The sequence below is a fragment of the Daphnia pulex genome, chromosome 12 (genome assembly GCF_021134715.1).
Source record: "Daphnia pulex isolate KAP4 chromosome 12, ASM2113471v1".
Taxonomy (NCBI): domain Eukaryota; kingdom Metazoa; phylum Arthropoda; class Branchiopoda; order Diplostraca; family Daphniidae; genus Daphnia; species Daphnia pulex.
Genome location: NC_060028.1, coordinates 5,221,702 through 5,243,113, shown reverse-complemented (window position 1 = coordinate 5,243,113; position 21,412 = coordinate 5,221,702). Strand labels below are relative to the sequence as shown.

The 21,412-nt window shown below is 42.1% G+C and overlaps 4 protein-coding genes across 8 annotated transcripts; 3 read left to right on the top strand and 1 right to left on the bottom strand.

Moving 5' to 3' along the window:
* Positions 1–384: 384 nt before the first annotated feature.
* Positions 385–1,406, top strand: LOC124210020 (methyltransferase-like 26). Its single transcript, XM_046608286.1, has 3 exons — positions 385–486; positions 553–690; positions 748–1,406. Exon 3 carries the CDS (start codon positions 751–753, stop codon positions 1,384–1,386), a length of 636 nt encoding a protein of 211 aa, XP_046464242.1. The 5' UTR covers positions 385–486; positions 553–690; positions 748–750; the 3' UTR covers positions 1,387–1,406.
* An 862-nt stretch (positions 1,407–2,268) lies between these two features.
* On the top strand, positions 2,269–5,800 carry LOC124210017 (sulfate anion transporter 1-like). Of its 3 annotated transcripts, none has more exons than XM_046608283.1 (6): positions 2,273–2,559; positions 2,905–3,046; positions 3,103–3,288; positions 3,375–3,485; positions 3,556–4,781; positions 4,845–5,800. In XM_046608283.1, exons 2-6 carry the CDS (start codon positions 2,923–2,925, stop codon positions 5,361–5,363), a joined length of 2,166 nt encoding a protein of 721 aa, XP_046464239.1. In that variant the 5' UTR covers positions 2,273–2,559; positions 2,905–2,922; the 3' UTR covers positions 5,364–5,800. The 3 variants fall into 3 exon arrangements, with proteins under 3 accessions (XP_046464237.1, XP_046464239.1, XP_046464238.1); XM_046608282.1 differs by having other exon boundaries at positions 2,273–2,829; XM_046608281.1 differs by having other exon boundaries at positions 2,269–3,046.
* Positions 5,801–5,946: 146 nt separating this feature from the next.
* Positions 5,947–16,040, top strand: LOC124210016. Of its 2 annotated transcripts, XM_046608279.1 has the most exons (32): positions 5,947–6,774; positions 6,911–6,967; positions 7,070–7,545; positions 8,005–8,143; positions 8,204–8,285; positions 8,359–8,520; positions 8,620–8,727; positions 8,794–8,950; positions 9,011–9,135; positions 9,194–9,303; positions 9,385–9,481; positions 9,540–9,623; positions 9,694–9,902; positions 9,974–10,349; positions 10,415–10,600; positions 10,667–11,008; positions 11,068–11,403; positions 11,470–11,608; positions 11,685–11,809; positions 11,894–12,102; positions 12,206–12,581; positions 12,666–12,771; positions 12,840–13,087; positions 13,157–13,423; positions 13,492–13,785; positions 13,865–13,956; positions 14,017–14,097; positions 14,194–14,384; positions 14,492–14,722; positions 14,790–14,940; positions 15,011–15,736; positions 15,826–16,040. In XM_046608279.1, the coding sequence occupies exons 4-32, from the start codon at positions 8,087–8,089 to the stop codon at positions 15,952–15,954; spliced, it is 5,796 nt and encodes a 1,931-aa protein (XP_046464235.1). In that variant the 5' UTR covers positions 5,947–6,774; positions 6,911–6,967; positions 7,070–7,545; positions 8,005–8,086; the 3' UTR covers positions 15,955–16,040. The 2 variants fall into 2 exon arrangements, with proteins under 2 accessions (XP_046464235.1, XP_046464236.1); XM_046608280.1 differs by lacking the exon at positions 5,947–6,774 and having other exon boundaries at positions 6,947–7,545; positions 8,620–8,724.
* Positions 16,041–16,185: 145 nt separating this feature from the next.
* On the bottom strand, positions 16,186–20,554 carry LOC124210019. Of its 2 annotated transcripts, none has more exons than XM_046608284.1 (9): positions 20,113–20,554; positions 19,673–19,850; positions 19,028–19,251; positions 18,809–18,942; positions 18,053–18,243; positions 17,867–17,988; positions 17,623–17,778; positions 17,319–17,547; positions 16,186–17,247 (listed from the first exon to the last, which is right to left on the bottom strand). In XM_046608284.1, the coding sequence occupies exons 1-9, from the start codon at positions 20,398–20,400 to the stop codon at positions 16,652–16,654; spliced, it is 2,118 nt and encodes a 705-aa protein (XP_046464240.1). In that variant the 5' UTR covers positions 20,401–20,554; the 3' UTR covers positions 16,186–16,651. The 2 variants fall into 2 exon arrangements, with proteins under 2 accessions (XP_046464240.1, XP_046464241.1); XM_046608285.1 differs by having other exon boundaries at positions 18,053–18,240; positions 20,113–20,553.
* Between the last annotated feature and the right edge of the window lie 858 nt (positions 20,555–21,412).

Sequence of the window (21,412 nt, the reverse complement as noted above, 5' to 3'; positions counted from 1 at the left end):
CGAAAACGAGAGGGTCAATAGGCTTTCGTGTCAATAGACAAGCAGTGGCCTTATTGAAAGCATGGCCTACTGATTGAAAGAAAACTTATCGTGGAAATAGACGACGTAACAACGTCGCGTAACGAAAACGGCGTGTAGTATGGTGGGGGAACTTCGGCTATCTCGGCTGAAGCCAGTGGTCACCTATGATCAGCGCTGCCTGGTGGACAATTTGGAGAATTGAACCAATGACATGCCAAAGAATTGAACCAAGAATAGGTGACCAGCCCTGCAATTGGCTTGCCTTTGTCACTAAGCTCCGCCTCTTGTCCGGAAACTGGCTTCATTCGAGATAGCCGATTCCAACAAAAGTTCCCCCACCATACTAATACACCATGACACTGGTGATAATAGACTCGACCTTTTATATTGCGTCCAATGTAGGTTCAATGCCAAAAAAGGATCCATGCAAAAGAGTAGCTTGTGAAATTCAGAAGTGTTTACAGGGTAGGTAACTGCAATTAAATAAAATTGACCCCTTATTCTTTGTTACTAATTTATTTTCTTTAATAGCATACAATTATCAGGAAACATTTTGTTTGCCAGTAGTGCAACAAATGATCCAGTGCTGTAGACAGTGGGATCATCTTCAAACTATTTCATGTTCTGGGTTTTCTAGCAAAGTTAAAGACGAAAAAATTGGTCCTCAAGGTACTCAAGTTACTTGTTGTTGTCTAACTTAATTCTTATTCAAAATTTGATTTACAGAAAATGGGCAGCAATAATAAGTTATTTGCTTCATCTGCAGACCGTAATAAAGATCCAATTTTGGAAATCTTGCAAAAAAATCTCCCTTATGAAGAAAGCAAAGGATGTAATCTCTTTTGTTTGGAAATTTCATCGGGTACCGGTCAGCATGTCATTCACTTTGCCAAGAACTTGCCTTTCATGACATTTCAACCATCAGAGTTTACTCTTTCAAACTTACCGAGTATTCAAGAGTATATAGTAGAATCAGGATTAACAAATATCTTGTCGCCTTTAGCTATTGATATCACAAGTTCAGTTGATCGCTGGAATTTAGCACGACAGAATTACGATTTGATAATTAATATTAATATGATTCATATTAGCCCTTGGCAATGTACAGTGTCACTGTTTGAGAAAGCTAGTATGCTATTAAGTTCAAAAGGTGTACTGCTAACTTATGGACCTTATGCATTTCATGGTATAATAAGTCCTGAGAGCAATATAAATTTTGACAGATCCTTGAAAGCTCGAGATCAGCAATGGGGTTTGAGAGACATTGATGATCTAAAAAGAGTAGCAAGTGAATATGGGTTAAAACTAGAGAAAATAGAAGATATGCCATCCAACAACAAAACCTTAATTTGGAAAAGAATTTAAATAAATGTATAAAATAATAACTTGGACCAAATTTTTTTTTTTTTTTTTTTTTGCTTGCGTTATAATCGACTTATTTGGGCTTTGTTTTGTTTTATCATACGAGTCATACGGCTCTCAACGCTCTGAAAATGTCAAAAGAATTGACAATAACAGTCTAGAACAGACGACAAAATCGTGACGACCCCCGAGTCCATTTCCCGAGTTTTAGCCTTTTTTTTTTTTGTTTACCCTGAGTCCCCGACCCCATTCGACACATGGCCTACTCTATGGTTAAGGCCTGTAGACTTGTATCCACTGCCATGAAGGCGAGAGGCGTGGCCAAATTCCCTAGCCCTGTCCCTGTGAGAGCCAATCAGGCGAAAAATGGAGGTTACAACTTCGCCATCTGGTGTTTTAAGATGTAAATTTCGTTGTAAACTAAATAACAAATTGTTAGATGCCACGAAATGCGTTTTTCCTACTAAGTTCAACTGCAGATGTTGAGGAAAACGACTAAATAGGGTAAAAAAGACATTTGCATAATTCCAGCAAAATTTTTCGAATAAATTATTCCGTGAAACACAACCTTTGTTATAAACTGCAAATTAAAAAGTTACCTCCCAACCAAGAATTGAACGCCGTGCCGTGGTGTGGTAGCTGACTTCGCTATCCATACGGCTACCATTGCTATGAAAAAATACGTAGAAAAATTTATTATATCAAGCTACCTAACCATTCTAACGAGATAGCAGTATTGAACGACAGATGGCGAAGTTGTAACCTCCATTTTTCGTCTGATTGGCTCTTGCCCGGGGAAAGGATAGGGAATTTGGCAGATCCTCTCGCCTTCATGGGGCAGGATTCAAGTTTACAGGCCTTAACCATTAAGTAGGCCATGTTCGACAACGCTAAAGCTCAGGGGAAATGGCAACCCCGAGTCCATTCCCCGAGTTTTAGTATCGCCCGTCCTATGCAAATTTTCGTTTTCCACTATGTATACCATGTATCCGCCTATCCGGCAAGTCGCCAATATGAACAAGTAGCAAATGACGACATCATCACAAGTTCACAATCACTATTAGAGCAAGAGCTGTAGTGTTCGACCTAGTTATCAGCGGATAAGAGCTCTGAGTAACAATTTATAGTATTAACAGTTATCTTTTTTTTTGCCAATTAGTTTTATCGTTCGAATGGGTACGCCTTCTTTCTCAATCATTATTATTGTTTACTTTTCTGCAGATGACTCAGCACTTTTAAACTTAGTATAGACTGGATAGTATTTCCGTGCTTGTATTTGTATGTATGCTAAGTGCTGGGCAAAAAAGTATTTAATACAAGTCAGTGTTGAAGTATTAGCCAACTAGCTAGTATATCTTAAAGAAACAGTGTAAATGTTTTAGTCAAATTAAGTGAATCTCTGCTCAAGTCAACTTTACACTGGAATCCCACGATCAATGTTGGCCTGTAAGTGCCAATAACCCAAAGAATGTTCTAGCTTTATTGCAGCTTAGAGTATTATTTTGTGATCAATTCATATAGTAGCCTATTGAAAAAAAAATGGAAAGTAATGTAGCCAATGAAAAAGAGAGTCTGCTCCTTAAGGTTGAAAGACAAATTTTCTCCAATCAAGAACAATTTGATGATAATTTTCAAAAAAATGATCCACCTGTTGATAAAAATGGTATGTATGAACTAATCTCAGCTTTACTTCACTTTCTGATTTTTATCTTTTAATAGTTAACAAAGGAATGTTTAGCCAACTTAAGGCTACTTGTTCCAATCAATGTTCTGCAATGGCATCAAGAGAATTTTGGTGTGGACTGTTTCCAATAATTGGCTGGTTGTCCAAATATTCATTGAAGGACCAGTTGATGGGGGATGTTATGTCAGGATGCACAGTTGCAATTATGCACATACCACAAGGTTAATTTTAAAAAGCTATTTTTTTTTTCCAAACAAAAAATATCCAGTTTATATTTAAAATTGTCTATTCTCCCTTTTTCTTTTAGGAATGGGTTATGCTCTCTTGGGTGGTGTATCACCTATTATTGGATTATACATGGCTTTTTTTCCCGTTTTGATTTATGTGTGCCTTGGAACTTCTCACCACATTTCAATTGGTAGGAACAAGTTCACATAGGGGGGAAAAAATCAAACTAATCTTAATTTGAAATGTGCCCAAATAATCAGGTACCTTTGCTGTAACCACCTTGATGACTGGTAAAATTGTTGACCAGTATGGTAGCCATGATGATGCCAACTTTTCAAGTGAACATTCATTCAAAATGGATAACATAAGTAGTATCCACTATACTAATCTTGAAGTGGCAACTGCTGTATGTCTTATGGTTGGCCTCTGGCAGATATTAATGGGAATTCTCAGGTTAGGGATTTTGGGAATCATATTATCCGACCACCTTGTAAGTGGCTTTACCACTGCTGCTGCCATACACGTTGTGGTCTCACAGACGAAAAATCTGTTAGGATTGAAAGTCCCTCGCTTTAATGGATCATTTAAGCTCATTCGATCAACCGTTGAAATATTCGGTGCTCTTCCCACAACCAATCTTGCAGAAGCTGTCATCTCTTGCATCGCTATAACGGTAATGGCTGTTCACAACGACTGGCTGAAACCCTGGTATGGAAAGAAAATCAAGTTCCCCATCCCGACAGAGCTCATTATTCTCGTAATTGGAACTGCGGCTTCATATTTTGGAAATCTGACTAGCGACTACGGCATCAAAACTCTAAATCATATTCCAACTGGATTCCCCACACCTCGGAGCCCACCGTACGAGCTCTTTCCCTCCATCATTATTGACACGATTCCCGTTGCCATCGTAGCTTATGCCGTCAGTTTGTCTATGGCCAAGATCTTTGCTCGAAAACGAGGATACGAAATATCAAGCAACCAGGAGTTGTTTGCTCAGGGAGCTGCAAATGTATTTGGCGCTTTTTTCTCTTGTATGCCAGTCTCAACATCTCTTTCACGAAGTATGTTACAAGAATCTGTCGGAGGTGAAACTCAACTAGCTAGCGTCGTGTCCTGCTGTTTGTTGTTGACCATTCTACTTTGGATTGGCCCTCTTTTCGAATCACTTCCGTTAGCTGTTCTAGCTTCTGTCATCATCGTGGCTCTGAAAGGGATGTTCATACAATTTCGAGATTTTAAGTCTGCACTGAAAACTTCCCCGCTAGATTCGATTGTTTGGATGGCTACATTCCTAGCGGTAGTCATTGTGGACATCGATATCGGTCTCCTCGTCGGAGTCGTGGCCTCAATTACTGTTCTGATTTACCGTGGACATCGTCCGTATGCTGCAACTCTAGGTCATTTGCTAGGAACTGAAATGCATGTCGACGTTGAACTCTTTTCAGCTGCTGTCGAAGTTCCTGGTATTAAGATTTTCCGTTGGGTAATGAATTCACTTTTATTTTATAAAGCTTGAGACTATAGCAATGTTATTCTTTTTTTGTAGGCTGGCGCGATTCACTTTGCAAACGGCGAGACTTTTCGGCATGTCGTAGATAGTCATCTAGGTTCTCATAGGATTCCAACATCAGTTACACGTACTGCCACTTCCGTACACGACAAGGAATCACCAAATGTCGAAGTATCGCCATTAAAATACGGGACACTGGATCCAACTGCAAGTACGTTGCTTACCAGTGGCGCAATCTTAAACCCTGACGTTCCTGTAGCGAATATCAAGTATCTGATCCTTGACTGTTCTGCTTTGTCTTACGTTGATCTAAGCGGTACAAAAATCTTAACTACGTTACACAAAGATTTAATGAAAAGTAGAGGCATTACTCTTGTTTTGACAAATTGTTCTGAACCGCTAATGAAACAGCTCGAGCGACAGGACTATTTTGAATTGTTTCCAAAGTCACAGGTGTACCCGTCGATTATAGACGCAGTTGTGACAATCGAAAGTTCAAATCGATGTAAAAATGAAAGTTCTATCAATTCTGCCATAGTTCCCGTCACTGATTAAAGTCGCTATTAAAATGTGACCATGTCATATAATCATTTTTATAGAAACTTAGTAACCCTACTTAAAGTGGGTGGTGGAGTACTGAAATCGTGTTATCAATTATCTATTCTCGATGGGTTGTGCAATCTATAGTGTTACCAAAAAATTTGTGTTACCAAAAGATCATTACCACTCGACTAACGGTGCAAAAGTCTGTACGTTACCGTAAGTGCATTTGTATTCTTTATTAAATGAGTACCTTGTTGGAATGAAGCGACGCGTTGAAGTCCAACTGTCAAACCATATCGAAAATTATCGTTGTTTGTTGTTCTTTCTGATGAGATTTATTGAAAAATTATTCTTTCGTATTTGGCAACGTTTGACAAAGTGTTGGGAACTTCAAATTGAGGAATTTGTAATGATGATAATGACGCAAAAATAACAATAGTTTCTGCTTCGTTTGAGTTTTCTTATTTACTTCCCAATTGTACTCTTAAAAAAAGTGTGTGGAAACCATTAAAAAGAAAAGTACTGTACGTTGGATAAAACTTGCAGTGAAAACTGCTGCCACATGAGTAGGTAGGAATAAGTACCTTAACTAAGATGTGAATAAACTTCGGTATGTATAACGACGGACCCCATTTAGTTTGAGTAGCTAGAAGCGCCGAAAACTGACAGAGGGTACTTAGTTCTTCCATTAAATTCAGACAAAAGTCATGTTTCTTACTTTTTTTCCAGGAGCGTTCTTTTCTCATGAATTGAAAACTCTGGTAATGCAGTGCTTAATAAAGCGGATGTAAGGGCTCATGGATCAATTGATTCGTTGACACCTGAACCAACCATCCATAAGTAAATTTGATATATCTAAAACAGAAGAAAACACAATAAAAGAAAGGAGTCCGTCCAGTATACCAGTATAGCGGAAACATACTAAGGGCATCGGTTGCTACGTCATGCTGTAATATGATTCGAAAAATCCCTGTTGGCCAGTGATGCTATATTTCTTTCCATTTTATATAATTTTTTTTTCTCTGCCATTTTGTTATGAATTTCACCCCATTATTTGGATATCCGGGCCGGATGTATTAGTTCTGATGACAAAGGTACCATCAGACTTTCACTGTAATTCTTTTTCATTTCATATTCTTTTTACATGAATAATTCTATTCCTAATCAACTCGTTTCCAAATGAAATTTGAATTGAACCATCTGATCATTCGAGTTCACTGGCCGACCACAAAAGAAATTGTCTCTTAAAACATACGATGGATTTGTTATTCGCTGAACTTAACAAAAGTTAACCATGAAAGAAATCAGAGATGTTTTCTAGCGTTCGCCCACAATCCGGATCAAAGGGTGCTGATACTTTCAACCCACACTACACCTAGACAACAGCGTCATTTTCCAGCGGATGAATACGTTTTGCTCTTCGGTAAGTCGTGGGAGCTGGGAAAGAATTTGAGCGACTAGCGTTTGCGCTAATGATGGAAACTGACCAACGTTCTCTTTTTTTTGTGCTTGCGTGATTCCTTTGGATCTGGTCGTAAAACTATCATGTTGGATGGAAGTGGGCGGTTATGACACCGATGACACGATCAACTCGGTGAACTCGGCATCCAAAGAAGGTAACGATGCTTGAACACCAGTGTATCACGGCTAATTGAATCGTGGTTGAATCTGTCATCGTGTAAAGAAATCGTTTGATTGCTGTCCGAATCGCCTTTTAGGAATCGCACATCCGGCCGTCATCAAAGGGATTTGTTATCAAGGCCTTGGGCGAAGTGCGAAAAAGACACGATCGGCGTCAGTTATTCACTTGTTCGTGTCATTCCTCCATATCGGACTGTACACGGAACGAATAGCGTTACAGGATGGAGTTAGCTCCCGCGTGATTTGTCACGCAAATTTCCAGTGATTCAAATTCTCACGGATCTTCGGTTTCTCATCAAGCACTTGGAGAAAATTCTCCGCAAATGTAAAAGCAACCAAAGAAAATCTTTCGATCCTTTTCTTTGATCAACAAGTTGGAGGGTTTTTTGGTTTGTTTTAGTTTTGAAAGAAACTGTTTGAATCAGTCATAAATTTGACAATGATTTTTCTATGGTTCCAGCTCGTTAGCCGAAGCTTTATCCTTCCGGCCTCTCTATCTCGACTCTTCGTGATAAAATCAACTACATGGGTTCAAGCTTCACGCTAGCCGGATGTAAGTTGCCTGTTGCGCTTCATACTTGTATTTCCCTAACGGGCGTGGTTTTTTTGGACATATTTTTGAACGCAACATAAAGGACCGGCAGGGAATGTTGATGTTCTGGTTTTGTGTGTGTGTGTTATTGTTGTTATCCTTAGTCCTTTTTATTTAACCACCCCAAAATCCTAGCTTCAGTGATTCACTATATGTCTCCTTCTGAATTTTTTTTTTTATGCCGTGCTTTGATGCGCCCGGGAATTCAAACCTCCCCTCTCACTCTCTGTCTCTGCCTCTCTCTCTCTCTCTCTTTCCCGGTAGTATACGAACAAGACAAAAGATAATCATGACCAACAAATCCCCCATCGCTCGTGACGGTTACCTCTCTCTCTTTTGCTCCCTTCCTATCTCCAGTGGGAGCTTTTATTTTGTCTGTTTCCCTCTTCCTGACTAAAAACGTATCTTTTTTACCATCAGCGCGACAGTAAGTCTTGCGGACCCGACCCTGTCGTGCCATTCCGTTTCTCCTCCGCCTTTTCTTCCGTCCGCTGTGCTCAAGATGGATTACTACCTGAACCACTGGATACGAATGTTCACCGTCAAGCGACGTAGAAAGGTATCAGACGCTGCAGACAACCGGTTAAGCGATATGTTGATGGTGTTGTACCTTTCGCAGAAATGTTTCAGCCAAAGAAGGATTATGTCAATTTTGCCAATCCTCTTCTGCAGTTTGGGGGTTTTAGTCACCGAAACTCGAGGTAGAAATTCATGGCTAAGAATATTTGTTGCTTGGCGATATTAACTTGATTTGTTGTCTGTGTGTATGTACAGCCCAGTGTTTTGGTGGAGTGGAAACGTATGAAAAAACAGCTAGAGTCGCATTCACGTCCGTATCAAATCTACAAGGACTCGTCTCTCAACCTGGAACAGCAGTTACAAGAGACTGTGCCGCGTTATGCAAGCAAACGGCTACTTGTGCTGCCTTCACTGTCGGTTTGTGCACCATTAACTTGTTTTTGTTATTGCCTGCGAAATGACTATAAAGATTTCTCATCATCAATAGATGATTAATGTCTAGTATTTCCGGTTTAGATTACTCGACATCTCGTTGTCAGTCCATTGACATTGATGACGTCAAACGAAAGGACCATTTAAAGGACGTTGCTGGCGTCAACTATTTTGAGAAGATTTGTCTTCGTTGTAATCGATTTCGTGTGAACGGAAAAAAATGTGTAATTGATTTTTAATGCATTTTATTTTATCCAGTGAACAATTTCAATTCGATCTGTGGAGATCGCCTTTGGGCTTTCGAAAGAGTTATTGGAGCCTCTCTTCAGGGATTTGATGATATGGAACAAAAGAGCGTCCAGTCGCGGAGCGATTGCCAGCGTCTTTGTCTGGAACAGACCAATTTTGTCTGCCGGTATTAACCGTTTTCATTCTTATCCTTTCTTTATTTATTTTTTAATGATCGGCCATTTAGATCAGCTGAATATGACGAGTCGGAACAGACGTGCCGCATGAGCCGTGAAGATCGACGCACTCAGCCGCTGGCTTTTCGTCGGGATGCGGGCAGTTGGGATTATTTAGAAAATCAGTGCGTCAAAAGTGAGTTAAATAATGCGTTGACAATCATCTAGTTTAAGTATTAATTATTCTTTCTTAGCACTACCTGATTGTCGTTACGCCGGGCGACCTGACGGAAGTCTGACAGTGTCGATGGATCAGGTGGAATTTGCGCAAAGTCAAGGAGAATGCGAATCCCTCTGTGATCAGGTAACATTTATAAATATTCATGTTTGCTAAAATTCAATAAATATATAACGCCCTCCTTTTCATAAATTTTTTTTCTTTTAGGCGAGAGTGTTTACCTGCCGCGCGTATTCTTTTACGGCCGACGAAAACCGTTGTTACTTGAGTGGTGATGATTCTATTAGTCAATCTTCTCCTACCGGTACCATCGTCTGTCACAGCTATCATTTTTCACTGGTTAAAATTTTTAACATTAATAGTCTCACAACTGGACGGAAAAATTTTGACGCCCTCTGGAAGTTCTAAGAAATCTACAGTCTACGCCGAAAAGCTATGTAGCATCAGTAAGTCCTCCTTTTAAATTTTCCCCTGGCCAACGATGAGAAGTTGACATCTCGAAAATCCGTTTTCTAGGTCAATGCGAGAATGGTATTTTCACTTTCGAAAAAGTGACAGGCCATTTCCTACGTTCAGCGCGCCAGGATATGATAAATCGAGGGAAATTTCTGGATACCAGTTCTCGTACGGGTGACCCAGCTGGAGGCGGCATCACAGTTGAGTGTGGTCGGACCTGTTTAGAGATGGGCGGTGATTGTCCAGCTTATAGTGTCGACTATGCTCAGGTTTGATTTCTCGTTTTCAGCCATTTTTCAATTTTTGTCATGTAAACTTGGTATTTATTCATGTTCCGTAGGGCCGTTGCTTTAAATTGGACCGGAACAGTCAAGGCAGGGCCCAGGAGTTGACCATACGCGAGGGAATGTCCTACTTTGAAAAGATTTGCCTTCGAGGTAATGTCGGTCCCTGTCGAGACCGTGCGTGGGCGTTTGAGCGCTATCCGGGTAAAGAGTTGCGTGGAATGGAAGAGCGCGTCATTCCGTTAGTAGCTACCCGACGCGACTGCGAAGAGCTCTGCCTACGTGAATCCCGATCCGTTTGTCGTTCTGCTCGCTATGATACCATGACCCTTGAATGCCGGTTAAGTTCAAGTGACAAACGACTTCGACCGGAAGCCTTTGTTGACGCACCTAGTCAAGTCGAATACCTGGAAAACCAATGTGTCAGCCTAGGTGATTTCAACGAAGGTCTAGTTGTCTAGAAATCATTTAGTAAAACGATTGAGTCATTTCGATAGGAAATACGATGTGTTCTTACCAGACCGTCGTAGATATGTATCCTCGCTACCTGGATTCGCTGGTGGCCAACATCTCGGATGATCAACAATGCCAACACCAATGTTCCAACAACCGAGCGTTCGCCTGTCGAGCTTATTCTTTTTACGCGTCAGGCAGTCAATGCTTCATCAGTAGCGACGATAGAAGTACGTATTGCTCAATACTATTTTAGTAATTGAATCTAAAATTAACCGTGGTTCTCTGTTATATAGTTTCAGGTGGGCCGTCAGCTTTGTTGAGCCGACCTGGAACAAATTACACGGAGCGTAGTTGTAGCAAGAGAGCTACGATCGATGAGATAAATAAACGCAATGATTCTTCAGCTTCATTCTTCGCTGGAGAAGGTGGATTTGGAGGGCTAAGCGATATCGGCGTGATGCCCGATTTCATGCCAGCCGACACACCGGTCAATACGGGCATCGTTAGGTTTCCTTCGGCTGCCGCTGCTGACGTAAATAGTGGCAACAATAGATTCCCATCATTTGGTTCGTTTGGTGGCGATTCCATTGACCGATTGCCTGCTAAAAACAATCCACCCATTCGAATTTCCCCGAGTAAAACTCTTTGTCAATTATTTATTGCCATTTCATTCGCTCATTGTTATCTGTTTTAGTTTCAAAATGTCGTTCTGGTCGACCGCATTATCAAAAGGTCACTGGATATGAGGCTGTCACGTCGCGGTTCATGAGTCTGAGACCGGCAACCCCCGCCGCCATTGAACGAACGGGCGTGTTGATTGACTGCCTTGACAAGTGTAACATCGATGAACTCTGCTCAGGCATAAATTACAATTCGATCAAGCAAACGTGCGTGGGCATTGAATCAGCCGACGGGTCGGATTCATCTGACTCGTTCGTCCAGTTGCCATTGTCCCGTAGCAATGGCTCTGACAATTTCCTTCTACGACCAAATTCCGGTTTCGGTTATTTCGAATCTCTCTGCCTGCAAGGTAGACACTTTTTATAATGCAGTTATGGAATTAATCATTTACTTAGATTTTGCTTCCTTGAATTAGCGGTTGGATGCGAAAGTGTGTGGAGTACCGAACGGACACCGGGATACTTTATGCGCGGTGTCGAACAAGAGATCATCCGCGGTATCTCCAGACTCCGCTGCACGGAACGATGTCTAGACGAACGACGCTTCGTCTGTCGGTATAACGGACTAACGGCTAAATAAAAATTAAAACGAAAAAATGTTCAAATTTTTAATACCATAACTTTTGCACAGTTCTGCATCATACGATACCAATCGTAAAGAATGTTACCTTAGTCCGGATGATCGCTACACCAAGCCAAGGGCTTTCCAATCGAATCCAATTTACGATTACATTGAAAATCAATGCTCTCCCTCAGGTAGATAATGATGCTTTTTTATTTTAATTAATTAAATAATTCACTCAATGAACACGCATGTTTCTCGTACGCATGTCGTGTTAGATTCGCGTCTATGTCGCTATGCACCGCTGCAGCCAGACCGATATCTTTTATACGCGGATCGAATGGTTTCCGGTACGAGTCAGACAGCGGCTAGCTGTCAAACGGCCTGTGATTCGGAACGTCACTTCCGTTGTCGATCTTTCTCCGTCTACGTTGTCCTCGGACTGATGCAATGCTCAATGAGTAGTTCGGCCTCGCCCGCTTACGAGGTGTGGAATTGTCTGTTTTTTTTTTTTTTTTTTTTTTTTTTGTTTTTGTTTTTCAAAAGGTTTCCGTGTTGTAATTCATTTTCATGATTCATTTTTTTTTCAGATTCAACGAGGATCTCAGTCGTCTGAAAAAGAATGTTCGACGGTTATCAACAATGAAATCCCTGTGCAGTTAGAAACAGCTCACCTGGGATTAGGCGGCAATAACCGGGGCAACCGAATTCTTCCCGGTACGACCGGCGTTATACCTCCAGGAGGTGATCCGGGTGGTTGGGTCAGTCTGGCCGCTTTATCGCGCACTCAAGTTGGCAACAGGATCAATAATGCCTATAACGGTGCTTCTGGCATCACACCACAACACTTCAATCCGGTACTCAGATTGCCACCCATAGGCGTGAGACGTCCAGTCGATTCCAGCGTCTACGATTCGGGCTTTCAGTATAACACTGTTTCCGTTCCAAATCGGCCGTTCTTATCGAGTATTGTTAAAATTTACATCTAATATTTTGTTGTGCATTTTATTGTGATTTAAAATTTTTATTTCACATTTTCCTATTTAACAGCTGATAGCAATCCCACATCCAATTCGTTTGATGGCAACATAGCGCGATGCAAAGGTTCCGTGACTTACGACAAGATAGTTAATGTCGACTTTGTTGGCGTGCGAAGGTGAGAAAAAAATGTTTTCAATGGAATGATATGTAACACGATTTTCTAAAGAATTTTGGTTCAATCAGACAAGAAATTCGCTCGAGTGGTGACGGCAGTCCGACATTGGAATGTCTACGGGAATGCGACCGACTGCGGGAACGTTGTTTATCTGTTGTCGTAATGGCTGATCGATTCTCCCCCGACTTGAGTCGAAACGGGACCAGTGGAACACCGAGAATTCGTTGCTACATCCTCGATCGTTCCGCTTCCGCCGACTCGGCCGCCCTTTCCTTCACACCCAATTCCGTCTACTATGAAAAAACCTGTCTACCAGGTAAATTCGAAATTCTCGTGTACAGCAAGCGTGACCCGAAGGAGCTTAGATGCAATTAATCATTGGCAGATACCGGATGTGGCAAGGCTTGGACATTTGTCCGCGTTCACGGCTACGAACTAGACGGTTTTGACAATCACGTTGCACGGAGCATCGTGTCAAAAGAGGAATGTCAAGCAGCCTGTATGCGCATGCCTAACTCGCAGTGCCGGTCGGCTGAGTATCTGCCCCGGGAAAAACTCTGCCGGATGAGTTCAGAGAATCGACGGACACAAATGCGAAGCTTCCGAGCAACTGCGCCCGATGTGATCTATATGGAAAATCAATGCGCTGGAGGTGAAATAACTTATACGTGATTGATGAGGCATTGCAATTCAATAATTTTTTGAAAATTAATTTTCAAGATCCGCCACACTGCGAATACTCGGATCAGACTGGTCGCATGTTACCCTGGTATGATCGCGTCATCGCTATTGAAAACCAGCAAAGTCCGACACTTGCATTAGCCGAATGTCGTCGGATGTGCGATGCGGAACGAGACTTTCATTGCAAATCTGTCAGTGTGTCAGAACAAAGGCGTTCGCCTGTTTGTTTGCTCAGCGCGGATGACAGCGTCTCTTTTAGCGGCGTCAACGTCGCCAACGTCTTGATTCCGGACAGAGATTTCACCTATAGCGAACGCTCATCCTGCAATAACAGTAATTCTGTTTTTGTTTATTTACTTACTGTAAATTAAATGATTTTTTAGAGCACTAATTTATTCCGATTTATATAAAGTGCGAGTAGAATGTACGAAAACGGACATGCTTGTCACCCTTGCATTCGGTTACCCCTTCAATGGCCGCGTCTATGTCAACGGTAACTACCAGGTAACAAATAAAGTACAAAGAATTGAAGAAAAAAAATTAAATACATTTCTATCTCTAAAGTCGTGTTTCGAGATGGGTAACGGCCAACAACAAATGGTTCTGAGGGTCCCTTTGGCCGGACAATGCGGAACTGTCCAACAAGTAATCAACTTTGATATGATTTATTTTTTTATTATTATTTGTTTTTTTGCTTGTTATCTGACAGTTTTCTTTTGTGTAAATGTAATTTGGTTTTAGTCACGGGGACGTTATGTCAATCACATCGTGGTACAGCACAGTCCGTTGATTATGCAAGACACCGACAGCAGCGTGCGGGTCGAATGCGCATTCGAGGCCAGCGAGCAAACCATCACTTACAGCTCGACAGGCAATCGTCGTGACGGATCCGAAAATGTGGGTCCAGCCGGTCTCGGTAGCATTGATGTGACGTAAGTTTCGGATTGTGTTTATTTGTTTATCCATTTTTTTTTTCTTTTTGTTTGTTTTTTCGTACACGATAAGGGAAACTCAAACTATTTTACCAATCTCTACCTAGATCGCCGTTAAGGCAACTGGGACATAGCGTAGTGACCAACACGGCACCTACTCCATCTCTAAGAATGCGGATACTGACACGCAACGGGCAAGAAAGTCGAGTCGTCGGTCTCGGAGAATTACTAACACTTCGGATCGAAATCGATCCCAGTTCACCTTTTGGCATTACGGCCCGCAACGTCGAAGCCCGAACGGACAATGGTGAAGTGATGACACTCATTGATGCCACAGGGTACTTTTCGAAATTGATCATTTTCATCGTTTACCCATATTAGAATGTTTATAACGTGAATTACTAGGTGTCCGAAAGACGGCAACGTTTTCCCACCATTAGAACTGGATCTTACAACCAAGAGCCTCTTTGCCGAATTCAAAGCTTTCCGTTTCCCTTCAACGGCAACGGTGAATTTTGTCGCTACCGTTGGTTTCTGCCAGGAGCGTTGCGAACCAGTAGGGCACTTTTAACAATCTAAGCAAGACATTCGAAACGAAAATCTAAATTGGTTTCTCTTAATCAAAGGTTCGTTGCACCGATGGATTTGAATCGTACGGACGCCGACGAAGAGAAGCCAATACCACCACGTCGACCAGTGAACCGGAAATGACAACTCCATCGCAACTGGAAGTAACAAGCCAACAAGTTACGGACATTTCATCGCCGTTTGAGACTTTGATGACTGAAAAAGTTGAAAGAAACACAACTTCAGAAACGCCAGCCGGAAGCACGGAAGGTCCCGCTCCTACAACAAACGCCGCTGAGGTTACCTTAATTCCTCCAGAGGACAATGAAATAAAAATTCCTTCCTCAACTACTCAAGAGATGACAACGGAACCGATGAACAAACCCACAAAAACCGGACAAAACGTTCCAGTTGAAGTCCCACTCCAGTTACAGTTGATCGTAGCACCGGAAGCAGACCGCATTGCCATTCTCCCGTCAGCTTTAGCCTCCACAAATAGAGAAGGATACGATTACGATGCGTCTAACCGGAGACGACCCAGTTGGCGCTCGCCGTCTTTTAACCAAGATCCGTCCAATGACGACGATTCGCTGGAGTGCAGTTCAAAATCGACTTTGGTGGCCGTTTCTGTTGTGGCGGTAATACTGCAGGCTGCGACGTTGGTCGCCTTTTACGTCTTTTACCGGACGAAACAGTCCAGCTGGACGAAATGTTCTGATAGCAGGAAAATCACCAACACGGAACCCGTTTACGGGATCCGGCACAGCGGATCAGTTAGCGATGTGGTTAGTAATAACTTATTGCCGTGATTTATGGGCCCGTAAAATTTATTCATAACACATTTGTAACTGGAAACTGTTGTGATATTTATTAGACGTTCCGTAGCGTTTACGGCCAGAAAAGCGGACCAGGAACGTTAACCCGAGCCTTTAATCTCGACATGAATTCCAGCACTCGAGGACCCCACGTGGCTTCCGTTTTCACCACCCCGGATCCATTATAATACATATTATGATTACCTTATAATGCCTTAGGATTTTTAACAAATATATCGCCCCCCCCCCCCCAATATTTTTCTCATCACAGTACGACAATCGCATCGCACACATAGGCACGATACACTGACGTTATTCTCATGTTTTTTTTTTGTTTTTTTTTTCATTCCTTCTTTTTATATTCCACAATAACAGTCCCCTCTTTTTCAACGAGCAATTATTATCCAATACAGTTTTCATAAATATTAAAAATGTATTTCATTTCTCTTATTCATTTGCGGATCGTTGAACAGAATCATGGCGAGTGGGAGGTGAACATGCAATAAATAGAAAAAAATGCGTGTGTAAGACAACCGAGAGAATCTTATTAATTACGTTATGGGAACACATTACAAACGCTGAGGTCACGCGGTCATCAAATAAGACGGAAAAAAAGCTTGCAATTGAAAATGCATTTTGTCAAGACGTATTTCTGTTCTAAATTTTTCCTGCATAGGTGAAAAAGGGCGGAATAGATGCTTCTGATTGCGTGTTATGTATACATAGCCCAGAGTTAACAATCAATCAGTTAATCAGTTTGATGCCTTTCCCAAATCCCCCTGTCTTACCCACTAAAAAAATGAAATGAAAATATTGGAATGCATTGGAGATGCTAACACTTTTTTGCGCGTATGCAGGTATAAGTAATACATCATGGATTGAGCTTCAGACGGGAGTGGGCGGAAGAATTTGATGACTGTGCTGATGTTGTCCAATCTCCCAGTAAAGAGCGTCGTTATGCCCTCTCCCATGCGGTTCTTTTGGGCCCACGACCACTGTGGTCACATTTTGGTTATTAGTCTTCTCCTGCGCTTGTTGTCGATGACGTTTCACCTGCTTAAGACTGGGGCGAGGCTCCGACGAGTAGACATTGGCGTTGGACTTTTTCGATTCCTCGGCAGCGGCGGCGGCTGCCCCGTAAAGTTTGATGATTTCGTCGTGAACGTTTTGTTTCTTCTGACGGACGGTCCGCGACAGGGCGTCCAGCACCTGCAGCTCCGGGTAACAGGCTTCCATCATCAGAGTTTCGAGCGCGGTGGAGGCGGCGGCCGTATCGGCGGGAGACTGGACCGCCCGTGAAGGTGTTTCGGAGGAGGCGACTGATTTGTTTCGACGGCGCTTGCAGGTGCACATGCAATAAATACTGACCAGCAGAGTCGTCACACCCAGGGCTGTGCCCAGGCCTACTGTCATCATTAAGTAAAGGAAACAGTGGCTTTCTAGCGAATGCAGAGGAACGGCACGTGCTCCATTATAATAATCTATCGATAAATAAATAATTGATAAATAATGATGAATTGCTTTTCCCGTGACAGATAAGACAGATGATTACCTCCGGGCATTGCCACTCGCAGTGCGAGATCGGTTTCCCAGCCCTTCAGATGTCGAGATGATGCGGACGCGACCGTCCCATTCGGGAAGACAAGCTGCTCGATGAGAATTTCACGAGTTTTACCTGAGCCGTCAGTCTGTTCGGAATCAGAGACACGAGTCTCGTTCCAACTGCTACTGCTTCTTTTCCGACGACCAAACCCTTGGCCACGATCGTCTCCGCACAGCGTCTAATTTGTATGAATGAAATCGAATTAAAACTTTTATTAATTTTTTTGAAAAAAATGGGAAAAAATGAAATTTACAGGTGCGCAATCGATGGCTTCGATGCAAGCAAAGACTCGGGCTGAAATGACAATGCTGTCACCATCATCCATGTCCTGGAAGAGGAAAACGCGAAAGTTGAAATTGTTGAGCAACGACGAGCGCACGTCTCTTTGCGGATGTTGTGTCGCTATGGTCTATTAAAATAAATTTAAAAAATCCAACATAATTTAACGGAAAAGAGAATAATATCAAATCTATTGAAAAACGACGAAGAAATCTTACTCTGTAAGCCGGATTACGGCAGCCATCCTGTAGTACCAGGATGGCTGATCCTTCGTTGCTAGCCGAAGTTTGTTTCTTCAAACGACGTACAACGACGTCCGTTAATTTGGAATAGAACCATCCTGTTTCAAACAAACGACAATTTCAATCTCCGATAAAATCCGATTCAAGAAATAAAACTTCTACCGTCATTAGAACGGACGATGCTGCGCAACTGGACCTCCTCGCCAAGTTCGACGGCTGAGCCAGGGCCGATCCTCTGGGAGAATAACGACGTACCGGGCAATCGTCGAAACAGTCCGATTTCGCAGAGGAATTCTTGTTTCCCACCGGTAAAAGTCACGGGTGATTTTTCTTCGATTCTTGGACTAAATCTGCTGATTCACACGTAACGACGGCAAGTGGGAAAAAAAAGCAAAACAAACGAAAATAGTAGGGGGGAAAAGAAAGAAACAATAAAGAAATCTGTAAAAGGAGTTCATCTATCCATCTACGGTCACAGATGGATTTGCATCTCATCACCATTCATCGCAGATGAAAAAAGACAACAATGAAAAATTTAAAATGCAGGTCCAAAAGTTGAAGCGGTACACGACGAAAAATACAAATTCGACTTCTAATAAGAAAGGCGCGTACTATCGTTTCATTACATCAAATCGCATTATTAAATTCGCTTTTAAACTTGAAAAAAATTGTTGACCGTCCTGCATAATAATTTGTATGCATCAATCCAAACTGTCAAAAATTTTAATTGATGATTCCTTACCAAATAAATGACTTGGAAATAACAAAGAAAAAAAATTCCAGTTAAATAAAAAAAAGGACGTCAAGAAATGTGTCATAGTTGACACAGAGAAAAGAATGCCGCCACATTTTTTTTAGAAAAAAGAAAAACAATTTGTTTGCTTTGTATTTTTTTTTTTAATGAAAGGGTATACGTACTCTCCATCAAAGTCAATGTCTTTCTTCTCAGCCACCGTTCGGTCCTGTTGTTTGCACCGAATCTCGACGATTTCATCTTCGGGTAGTTTGAGTCCGGCCAGAACTGGGAAGCGAAGTGTCACGCAGAGCCATGGCTGTCGGAACAAAAATGAAGACGACGTTGAGACATGATCTTGTCTCTTTTAAAACAGCAGCAACAAAAGTAGCGCATTATTATACCTCTCCGTTTTGGTTGCAAGATTTGACTCCGCAAGCGTCTAAATTGGTGACTTCCAGTTGAAAGGTGCCGGGTCGCGAAGCTGGCTGGATCTGACAAATTCGCGACGTGATCGGATCAATTGCCGGTTTGTCTTCGAAGATTGGATTGGAACCGACTAAACCCTCCGGCATGGAAAGAACGGCCGAAAAGCGTTCTCGTGATGCCATTTTCAAACAACGAATTTCTGTTGGCCATAAAAGGTTCGATTTATTTCGAAATTCGAAGATCAGAGAGGAGAGCAAAACAATTCGTCCATTCTACTCCGGAGATGGATATAGGTTATCTACTCGCACAAGGACATGGGCAATGAATTAAAAAGGATGGCCTTGAGCCTTGATGATAACGATACGGTAACTGTAGGCCTCGTAACTTTAAAATAAGAAATTTACTGAATGAATTGTAACAGAATATCGTCACTCCTTGGGTTATCTTGAATCAAAGGCGGGATTTTTTTTTTTTTAATTTGAACATTTCAATAGATTTAAACAAAACATTTTCGTATCCAAACGATTTGAAGCTGACACGAATATTTTTTGTAAAACAATCTGATGGTGCGGATGCTGCTTTTTCGAGCGGAAAAACTGGAATGACAAATGAAGACTCACCGGTGACGTCAAGAGGCGGAGCTGGTGGTAGAGGTCCTTCATCGGGTGGAGGAGGAGCCGGCGGACGGGGACTGCCACGGGTCGGACCCTGCGGCGACCTGACTCCGCCGCTGCTGGTGTAGGCCACATTTGATCGGTGGGTCTGAACAGATCCGGACGGTGCCAGTCTTCCTTGCCTCTGTACACGAGAAATATCGGAAAATTTTAATTCTGTGAATATTTAAGGAATAATAAGTTCCGCCACGAAACCATTTTCAACAATTCGTCAGAATAAACATTTCTTGTTTGGTTGTGCTTTCATAAAAAAAAATGTCAATAGTCTTTATCTAGTCAAGTGAAATTTATGAAGCACCAGAATGATTTCTTTAGTGAGATTAAGATTTAAAAAGAAAATGAACAAATGCTGTGCCAATGAATAAAAATAAAGTTCAATAGAGTACCGATTCGATTTGCGGCGGGCCTTCTACAATGGCCGGTAGACCGTCAACGTCGTTGTCAGTCAAAAGTCCAGAGTCACGTCTTAATTTGTTGGGTTTTGTTGTCGTCGGTGCACCAGTCGAAGTCGAGATACTAATACCTTCGTCTGTCAGTGGAGAATTTCCGGTTGCATTGATCTTAAGGCCGCTCCCGCGATCCGGACCTTTTGGTGGATCGGCGGCGGTAGTGACGATGACGATGAAAACCATCAACCAAACACATTTTTCGAACTTCACTTTCATCTTCATCATTTGAAAGTTTCTCAATAAATTGAAACTGAAACAACAGCACGGTTTTGTGGGGGATGCTATAGCCAAAACGAAAAAAGTTGAGCAGAAGGTTTCAATAGTCCCGCTGGCTCCGAATTCGGCCGGCGACTGGGAGTTCGACCGTGTCGTACGCCGTTTCTTAGGTGACTTATATACCTTCTGCTTGGCCTCACTGACCTACTGACCCTCACCACTACGTACTGCAGTATACATACAATTCAGATAGTATACTTATAAACTTTTACATAGCACACCTTCTAAGCTGCCTGGTGTTCAGCTCGTCAATCCGAGAATTCCGGCACATCCCATTTTTCTCTTTTCCTTAAAAAAAAAATATGATTTCGTTGACGCCTCCTTCTATTCTATTCACAACTGGCAGAAAAAATTCGCCGTCGACCAATGGCAGTCTTCGAGCTCTTCGCTGGACGTCTCCTGTGTACTCCGCCTTTTGGCATATGGGTCGCCTGTTTCCACCGCTTAGTTGGATTTTCCAAATAGTAGTGCGCGATCACGCAGAAAAAAAGGATCTGATGAAATGCGTTGTGACGGATGAGGAAGTAAGTCGTCCGATATGTATACGTATCTAACAGCTTTCAAAACCTGCATTCCGGCCTATCCGTCGACGGGATCAGCAAGAGCTTACAGGTGGGGCAAGGTCCATTATACGTAGCGGACAAACTCCTAACAAGAGCTACCTGTTTTCTATTTCTTCTTCCTTCTCCATGTCTCCATTTCCCACCTCTACTATCCGCCGCCCCTATCCTTGCCCTTTTAATCTAGATTGGCCAATTGTGCGTATTCGCTTGTATGTTCCATCTACCTGGAATGGGAAGACCACCGCGCTAACGGAATGGCACACATATGGGTTTCGGTTCTTTGACAGATCAACGGACCAGCCCTCTTTTTAACCCATTTAAAACGACCTCTTTTTGATTGGATTTCTCTGGTCAAAATTTTTTAGTGCATTATTTCCCGTAGAATTCCGAGAGTTTAT

What these genes read in the sequence shown, in the direction of transcription:
- LOC124210020 (XM_046608286.1), top strand. Translation starts at nt 751, where the DNA reads ATGGGCAGCAATAATAAGTTATTTGCTTCATCTGCAGACCGTAATAAA.
- LOC124210017 (XM_046608281.1), top strand. Translation starts at nt 2,923, where the DNA reads ATGGAAAGTAATGTAGCCAATGAAAAAGAGAGTCTGCTCCTTAAGGTT. An exon ending in AATTATGCACATACCACAAG is followed by an intron (nt 3,289 to 3,374) that starts GTTAATTTTAAA and finishes TTTTTCTTTTAG; the next exon opens with GAATGGGTTATGCTCTCTTG. An exon ending in TTCTCACCACATTTCAATTG is followed by an intron (nt 3,486 to 3,555) that starts GTAGGAACAAGT and finishes CCAAATAATCAG; the next exon opens with GTACCTTTGCTGTAACCACC.
- LOC124210016 (XM_046608279.1), top strand. Translation starts at nt 8,087, where the DNA reads ATGGATTACTACCTGAACCACTGGATACGAATGTTCACCGTCAAGCGA. An exon ending in GACTTTGTTGGCGTGCGAAG is followed by an intron (nt 12,772 to 12,839) that starts GTGAGAAAAAAA and finishes TGGTTCAATCAG; the next exon opens with ACAAGAAATTCGCTCGAGTG. An exon ending in GGAAAATCAATGCGCTGGAG is followed by an intron (nt 13,424 to 13,491) that starts GTGAAATAACTT and finishes TTAATTTTCAAG; the next exon opens with ATCCGCCACACTGCGAATAC.
- LOC124210019 (XM_046608284.1), bottom strand. Translation starts at nt 20,400, where the DNA reads ATGATGAAGATGAAAGTGAAGTTCGAAAAATGTGTTTGGTTGATGGTT. An exon ending in GCCCGCCGCAAATCGAATCG is followed by an intron (nt 19,851 to 20,112) that starts GTACTCTATTGA and finishes TCTCGTGTACAG; the next exon opens with AGGCAAGGAAGACTGGCACC. An exon ending in GACATTGACTTTGATGGAGA is followed by an intron (nt 18,244 to 18,808) that starts GTACGTATACCC and finishes CGTGTGAATCAG; the next exon opens with CAGATTTAGTCCAAGAATCG.